Here is an 8,864-nt window from a genome sequence, read left to right as displayed (position 1 = left end):
CATAAATGGGTTAAATCATGCTACTATTGCATGTGAGCTTTGCGAATAAGACAGCATTTAAATGGCGTAGAGTTCAGTGCACAGTCATGTGTAATTACTACGTGTGGACGCGTACTAAACAATTTAACCCATTTATGCCTAGTGGACTCTCCCATCCTTCTAAATTGGATCAATTGATTTCCAAAATTAGGGATGTCTAGTATATTTATTTATATATTTAGCATATGCGGCGTCTCATCTGAGTCTACGCTGTTTGCTAAGGCCTATTTTTCTACACGCTAGGCATAAATGGGTTAAAACAAATACAAAACTGTTAATTGTGCACAGTTAATCGCATGCAAATGATTTGACTAAAGCAGTATTAACATAGAATGCAAGGAACTTAATACCGTATTTTATGTGACAAGCATTTTTTTTAAATTATTGACACGAAGAATGTACGCATGTTGAGCACACATACAACACAATTCTTAATGATAGTCAGGTCAGCACGGCGGATGGCAAAACGCAAAATTTGCGAGTGGAGACGAGTGAGCCACTAGGATTGGACGTAAATCGGAAAAAAATATATCTTTAGAAAGAATGTGACCACGTGAAGCTTTCATGATTGCGCCTTAGAGACAGTTTGAGTTGTTATTCAATCGCAATAAATTTATATAAAAAAAATAATAATAATTACCCAGCCTGATTATCTGATGTCCATCTGTTTATGTTTTTTTTAAGTTACTTGCCGATTGGGCTAGCTCAGTTGGTAGATTGCCGTACTACAAATCGAAATTTAGCGTTTTTACAAATACCACGGCAACATTTCTTGGGCACAGAAATTGCGTTGCAGTTGGTAAAACAAGATAATAGTTGTATCACCATTTCAAGACTTCCTCTTCTTTGAGAAGGGCCATCGTCTGTTACTGAGTTTATGCATGTGTGTATGTAGTTGTTTGCAATAAGTTCAGATTAACCGAAAGTCCTATCATACATTTATTCGAAACAAAAAATGTAGTATGATGCTCTGCATCTCTTGTTTGGCTTTTCTTGACACATGATTCTAGTCACGTATTTGTCGTTCCATACAAGTTACACCGGAGATGACTATAGGTCTTGTGTCTGCCATTTATGTGTGTCCGTCATTTATGTGTGTCCGTCATTTATGTGTGTCCGTCATTTATGTGTGTCCGTAATTTATGTGTGTCCGTCATTTATGTGTGTCCGTCATTTATGTGTGTCCGTCATTTATGTGTGTCCGTCATTCCGCCCGTCGGATAACCTTGCTCTTGCGATGTTTGTTTTTGCACTAACAATGCTGCGATGAAACTTGGTTTGCTTTTTAAGACGAATAATTATGTAGGTAATACCAAACCTAGTGTTTTCACATTTCAAAGACATGAATACTGTCCCTTAATAAATGAACAAAACTTAGTATTTTAATATCTCAGAAATCATAATTTATTTCACGAAACTGTTCTCTCCATCTTGTCGTTCTAAAACGGTTAAATAATATAACAAATACAATAAACTTGAATCTTAGATTTCTCAAAAGACATCACTGCCTGACTATATGATGCAAATAAGAAATTGATTTATCAGGAAATCAATTCTTGTCATCAAGTGTTTTAAATACAATTCACGACAATACATAAGTTTTCCATAACACTTTCAAATGATTAAAGCTGGTTAAATCCATGTTATCGTCCTTTCATCGTATATTAAAACAGTCATAGATATGAGCCTTGTTCTGAGAAAACTGGGCTTAATGCATGTGCGTAAAGTGTCACCCCAGATTAGCCTGTGCAGTCCACACAGGCTAATCAGGGACGACACTTTCCGTCTAAACTTGATTTTCGGAAAGGAGGGACTTCCTTGAAACTGAAAATACCATAAAAGCGGAAAGTGTCGTCCTTGATTAACCTGTGCGAACTGCACAGGCTAATCTGGGACGACATTTAACGCACATGCATTACGCCCAGTTTTCTCAGAACGCGACTCATATGCTAGGCTGTAGTTCAGAGCGGTTTATTTTGAAACAGTTCAAGTGATACACAGTTCACACAGGCTGGTAGTCACGAGGCTCCACATTTTGTGTCTGACAGTTGTAAGAGAGTAATTGAGCCGCGTTCGGAAAAAACTGGGCTTAATGCATGTGCGTAAAGTGTCGTCCCTGATTAGAATGTGCAGTCTGCACAGGCTAATCAGTGACGACACTTTCCGCCTAAACTTGATTTTCGGTAAAGAGGGACTTACTTGAAACTTAAAATAACATAGCAGTGGAAAGTGTCATCCCTGATTAGCCTGTGCGGACTGCACATGCTAATCTGGGACGACACTTTACGCACATGAATTAAGCCCAGTTTTCTCAGAACACAACTCAATTCATAACTAATATTATTTGTGAAGCATGTGATTATTGCTTGTTACAAACCGGTTAACTATAAACATCTAAGCAATAGTTACTTGCTTCAGGCAGCTATATATAAATAGCAACTCGTCAACACAAGCTAGCAAGAGACTTAAGGATGTGTATGAATTAAAGAAAATTTCGCATTTTGAACGGTCAAAAGCATGTGTTCTGTCTATCATTTGACGTCCATAAACTGTATAAGTTTCCTACGTTGCATTTGTATCTCGATTGGGGGACCGTTTCAATAAACATCGTAGTACACATTTACGATACGATACATTTTTCAATGATACATAATTGCTAAAGTCCATATCATATGATTATAAATTTTCAGTACTTAATTATTTACATTGGCATCCCAAATAGCCGTACATATTTGACGAGCATGGCGAGCTAGTTCGTCAACTTAGTAAGATTACAAAATTCTCTCGTAAGTTAAAATTATCGTACTATCGTTTATGAAACGGCCCCCCGGTCAACATTTTATATTTGTATACTACGCCATATTTTAAGATCTTAAGCACATATAACTGGTATATCTACCAGATCCCAAATAGGTAAGTACATGATTAAATGTTTACATTGGATCAATCGTTTTACAGTTGGCATGAGATGATCATCGTGGCAAACAACACAGTTAATAGCGTGTGCATTTATTATTTATTGACCGAACTTAAATGACCTGAAAAACAGTTACTTTTGAAAATGTATTTAAGTCATGTATGGAACGAATTTAATTATGTATGAATTTCGATTAAAATTATTTTAAAACAACACACAAAAATAATTATAATGCATTTATATAAATAGGACACAAGAAAATATTTGTAAGGAAGTTTATTCAATAATAAAATTAAAGGTAAACATAAAAGCAATTTGACAACACTCTTTTCAGTCTGATGTAGACAAAACGAGATAACCAATAAATATTAACTAGAAATCAATCTACAATTCAAATAAACACTTTTAGTAAAGTCGCTTGAAACAAGTCTTCGAACTGTTACTTGAAGAAACATTAACCTTCTTTATTCTGTTGCTAAGGGAAGTTATTGTGATTTATGCCTGGCGTCTTGAAAAAAAGGCCTTCGCAAACAGCGTAGACCCCGATGAGACGCCGCATGATGCGGTGTCTCATCTGGGTCTACGCTGTTTGCTTAAATGAATTTCTGTAAGAAATATTCTAAATATAGAAATAAATATAACTTGACATCCCTGATTTTGGAAATAAATTGATCCAATTTAGAAGGATAGGAGAGTCCACTAGGCATAAATGGGTTAATCTATTTGATGTTTTTTCGTGTACATGTCATATTTAGAAATCTAAGCATCTAATTCAGAAAAACATATATACATCAATTAAAAGAAACAAAATTTGATTAGTATGTGTGCAATATTTGGGTTTATAAAAGAAGCACAGTTTACCATGGAAACGTAGTATAAAATTATAAAGATATCGTGACATTATTTGCAACGGACACAAAATGACTTACTGAATTGCAGAATTAAGTGGCGATATTTTACGATTTAACTGTGGGCCATGGAACTTTTGTTCATACATGAAGATTTAAGAACATAAACATTTCAGGAGATTTTGAATAACTTGTTTTTTCGAATATCTTATCTGATTTTATCAAACAAAAAGCAAGTAAAAAGAAACAAAACCACATTGATCGAATAAAAACAAACTGTGTTTAAGATCAGTTTAGACAGGTGTTACTTTCTTACAAAGCTTTATTTGTGTAGCCGGTTTTCTCATTGATCCTTTCGACACGCGGTTGCTCAGAGCGCAGTCGATAGAAGATGTATATGCTCCCCATGCTAATAATCGGCAGAACAATACCAAGCACGACAGCGATGATCCAGTACGTCTTGTCGGCTTCACATTCCTGAGACTTGGTGTCGTAAGCCGGGCCAACATCTGACAATATAGGGATAATGCACGTTTTCGAGGGCATGATCATCTGTGGGCGCTCGAAAAATCCGTTCCTGCCCGAGTGCTCATGTCCGAGAAAATGTGTATTTTCGCTATTATTGCATAAACAAATCACACATACCAAAATAATTTTAAATAACATTGAAAACAATATGTTTTCTTCATTCGACATCGACAAAATTATTCGATTATTTCAAATAGTTCAAGGTTGTGTTTTACATATGCCTCACTCGGTCATCATCCGAAATGACGATGCTTTACTTTCGAATAGGCAGTTTTCGATTTAAAATGTGTTAAAACACTGGATTAATACAAAGTTGAAATGCAGCCGCGCAAAGTAAGAAATGAGGAATTATTTTGGAATTTACATCAGGAGGTTGAAGGTACATAAACACTTACATTTACAGCATACTCTTTTGAAAGAGTTGAGTAAATAACCTAAGCTTCATTGACGTTGCCGATAAAATAAAGCAGTTGTCAAGAGAGTGCAGATGGTATAACTTGAAAAGTGGATTGAAATAGTCATTATCCCTGCATGCATGAGCAAACTGGTGCTTATTCAACTCCCCATTTATGCTTGGAAAGTCGTCGAAGGCTGGAGAAGGGAAGTAACTGCGCGTGGACCAGATTATGGATATGAAAAACACATAACAGGGCTTGAATGGCACGTGAAACGCATTGTTAATACACGATTTCTCCCGTTCAAGCCCTCCTTTTGCCAAGTTTCTGCACCCCGCCAGAGGGCATTATAGATAGAGTTTATGCAATAATACACATTAATACAGTATCGTTCTGACCGTTTATTTCGAAAAGTTAACACAATTTTATTTGTATTACAGTAAGTGTTTATCTCAAAATCGATTTACCGGTATATAAGTACTGAATCTCGCATGTTATTCCAGTAAAATTTGGCAAATTATTGGAGTAAAATAAAAACAAAGGCATGGACATAAACAGCTTTTAGTTTTAAATAACAGTATATGTTGATGTTTAACCCATTTATGCCTAGTGGACTCTCCCATCCTGCTAAATTGGATCAATTTATTTCCAAAATTATAGATGTCTAGTTTATTGATTTCTATATTTAGAATATTTCTTACAGAAATTCCTTTAAGCAAACAGCGCAGACCCTGATGAGACGCCGCATCATGCGACGTTTTATCTGGGTCTTCGCTGTTTGCCAAGGCCTTTTTTTCTAGACGGTAGGCATAAATCGGTTAAATAAGTATTGTGTTCATGAACAATATAAATGTGTTCCTGCTTGTGTTCAATTGTTATGTATAAATAAAGTCTGTGTAGATACTTACTCTGTTGAGTTGTTGATTGTCCTGGCAGACCAATGTTGACGCTCAGCGAATATGTTCCATTTACTTCTATATCAATTGCCCTTCTTTTTCGACCATTTAGATTTAAACAATAAGCCTAGGTAAAACCAGAAAAAGTATAAAAAGCAAGGTGAAAATAGACCAAACATTGTTTGAATAAAATATATCATTGAGGAACATACCACTAACCGTATTTAGCTTATAAAAATGGTTATACTATTTACTTAAAAACCCCCCAGCTTTTTGTCATTTTCTGAATTTCAATGCCTGAACGTCAATAGTTTTGATGTTTATCGGTTGTGTATAACCATTTGGGTAAATATCCATACGCTATCGTTCCGTCATTAAATAACATGTTGGTTTCCTGAGAAATCTAACATTTACCACTGTACAGTTTATCATTATCTCCCCATAATGTTTAATGTCGATTTATTGTAATTATTTTTTGCAGAATGCAGCTAAGTAAATATGTTTACTAGATACATATGTTTGTTAGCGGTTGCGCAAGTTTCAATTTAATTAATTCATTGGTCAGTTGTGGTCGTGGTGTATTCTTACCGGCTGATTGAAACACTTGTCTTCGCTCTCATAGCATTCTGCCAGGTAGCGCCCAGTAAAGTGAAGCTGTTTGGTAGTGGCGAACATAACAACCTTGAACGTACCTGAAAATATTATAATGTATGTGTATTAAAACCAAATTCAACATACAAACCAATCAATAAGTGGAGAGTTCATTTAAGGTACATCCCAAAACCAACCACGCGCAGTATTTCAATTATATGTTACTTATAGAAGTTGATACACATGAATATCCAATATCATTTAATCTTTTGAACATTTAGTTTAAGTATGATATTACATAACGCATAAGGCTTTTACAGGCTATCAACCAATACATGAACACTACTTATTGAAATTATACGTTATACGTTTGGTCGTACGTATATAATCCGTTATAAGCTATCATTCTTTAAATGGGGCGACTAAAACCAAAACCACTACATGAGCGTGAAATGTAAGTGTCATTTATTCAATACATTAAATCAATGGACAGTCATTTTTATTTTAAATAAAACACACGAATATACCATGGGTGAAGTTACCTGTTTCGAAAACGTTTTTGCCTGAAGCACTTTGGGCTGCGTTGTAAGTATACGTCTGCCTTACTTCGAAAATGTTGGCCGACATAGAAAGACATCTGTATAATTATAATACCTGTTTCATGTAATAATACCAATACTAACAATAATACGAATATTACGAATAACACGAATTGTACTATAACTACTTTTACTACTAATACTACTTATACTACTATTATCATCATCATCATCATCATCATCATCATCATCATTATAATAACCATTTAAAGAAAGAACAATGGCAAACGTCACCGAAGCACAATCAATAATATACCCAGCATTATTTATCAGCTGTATCCGCCAATTGCTACTATCATCTGGTCCGACAGTCAGATCAAAGTTGTGCAGGCCCCTCGGGAATTCCGATGGCAAGGCGGTCGGGTCAAAGAAATAGGTTGTCCTGATTTTCACGTTTTGTCCAAGTATGGGTGTCGTAGTAACAGCACCGCTCTCTTCGACTAACTCCATAATCACTGAAGTGTTTCGATTTGGTGCTGGCACGAACGATGCGTTGTTGGTGCTTGAAACGGAAGAAAACAGTAATGTTAACGGGTCTCCATCATCATCATGCCTACATAAATATACCTAACACCATACAACACATTTTAAAATATAGTAGATATAAAAACACAGTTCTTAAGACATAATGCTAAAATGAAAAATAAAAATAGTAAAATAAAAAAGCAACATTAAAATTATTTAAAACAAACATGTTCATAGGGTCCAGTTCTAGAAATCCGGTATCGACATCGCTTGTGTTACAAGTCGCTGAATAAAACTGATCGGAGGCTTGGATGAAGTCCTTGTCTTGCTGTACTGCAACATACACCTTGATGTCCGGAGATACAAACTGAAAAAACCAACAAGCTGGTTTTGTTTATAAGCCTGATTTATGCATTTTTAAATTTGTCAGAATGAGCGCGAGTCGTTTGTCATAACTAAAATGACTTTTTCATTGAATGTCGAAATGACAATTTTCCTCCTTCTTTTATCAAAGATTCAAAACCTTAAAAACACTGAACATCGGGGAGCATAATAACCAGAATGACGTAGTCATACTGCAAAACATTTCATGAGTAATTAAAATTAGAAATGTATATACTGATAAACCGTTGCAAACGCAGACGTATTGCACATTTGGAATGTTTATGTCGTTCTCGTTGTATTACGTGTATTACTTATACAAAGTATACCATATACCATGTTTTGTATCAGTTCTGAAGGCAAAGCGGTTGGAAGCTGTTCAATCTATACAAATATAAGTTGTTTGACTCCGGAAAGTCGAACTTTTTTCTTTTTTAAAATATTTTCTTGTTTTATACTTATCTTTTTAATTCCAAAATTTACATTTATAAATCAAAAGCATGTTATGACAAAATGAATGAACAATTCCTTTTAAACAATTAATTCAACATGTAATTGCAAGTATTATTATTATATTTGCCTTAATTATATATCAAAATGGAGAGGCAAATTATTTAAGTCCCATAGTACAAAACCATATTGACAACTGGCGCTTTAAAAATGCGTAAACAGTGATTTAAGCACTTTGTGTGGGAAAACTCTGAACATATAATCAATACATTCAAAGCAAAAACGTTAACATTACAAAGGATCCAAAGAGGCGGTTTAGACTTTTGTTTGGTATGTTTGTTTTGAAGATTGCTGATGTTGACAACGAAAAACAGCTATTGTATTTGAATTAATAGCATCATGGTTGAACATGTTTTAGCGTTTTAATATGCTCAATAAAATAGTTGTTACGCACATGAACTCTCTTATAGATATTACTTAAACATTGATGTATGTAACACTGTACCTCGACATAGCAGTTCTCAGCTGAAGATGATTGCGATTGTGCTGTTATGTTGAATTTGATGATCAACTCGTTTACTCCTGGATCCACCGAAACGCTTGTACAATTTGTTGGAGCTTTTGTTGTATCCAAAGCCATGATTTGCTCGGCGGATGCATTGGTCTGACGTAAAACCATCGTGAACAAACCATCAGGGTCGGAATTGTTGCGATAACACCGCTTTTCAACTGCAAATCACATTTGCAATAAACGC

The 8,864-nt window shown here is 35.1% G+C and overlaps 1 protein-coding gene across 3 annotated transcripts in view; it reads right to left on the bottom strand.

Moving 5' to 3' along the window:
• Nucleotides 1-3,210: 3,210 nt before the first annotated feature.
• The window catches only part of LOC127862259 (uncharacterized), a 29,471-nt gene continuing 23,817 nt past the window's right edge, over nucleotides 3,211-8,864 (bottom strand). Inside the window, exons 4-10 of one of the 3 annotated variants that reach the window (XM_052401324.1) lie at nucleotides 8,615-8,838; nucleotides 7,506-7,645; nucleotides 7,070-7,315; nucleotides 6,757-6,851; nucleotides 6,212-6,315; nucleotides 5,636-5,750; nucleotides 3,443-4,313 (exon numbers count right to left, since the gene is read on the bottom strand). In XM_052401324.1, coding sequence (XP_052257284.1) covers nucleotides 4,117-4,313; nucleotides 5,636-5,750; nucleotides 6,212-6,315; nucleotides 6,757-6,851; nucleotides 7,070-7,315; nucleotides 7,506-7,645; nucleotides 8,615-8,838 — 1,121 coding nt within the window. In that variant the 3' untranslated portion in view covers nucleotides 3,443-4,116. Of the gene's footprint in view, nucleotides 3,416-3,442; nucleotides 4,314-5,635; nucleotides 5,751-6,211; nucleotides 6,316-6,756; nucleotides 6,852-7,069; nucleotides 7,316-7,505; nucleotides 7,646-8,614; nucleotides 8,839-8,864 lie in introns of those variants that run through there. The other 2 variants (XR_008040520.1, XM_052401326.1) reach the window with 2 other exon arrangements.

This window comes from Dreissena polymorpha, chromosome 16, assembly GCF_020536995.1.
Source record: "Dreissena polymorpha isolate Duluth1 chromosome 16, UMN_Dpol_1.0, whole genome shotgun sequence".
Classification (NCBI taxonomy): Eukaryota; Metazoa; Mollusca; class Bivalvia; order Myida; family Dreissenidae; genus Dreissena; species Dreissena polymorpha.
Note: the sequence above shows the minus strand (reverse complement) of the source record. Positions and strands in the feature narration are given on the sequence as shown.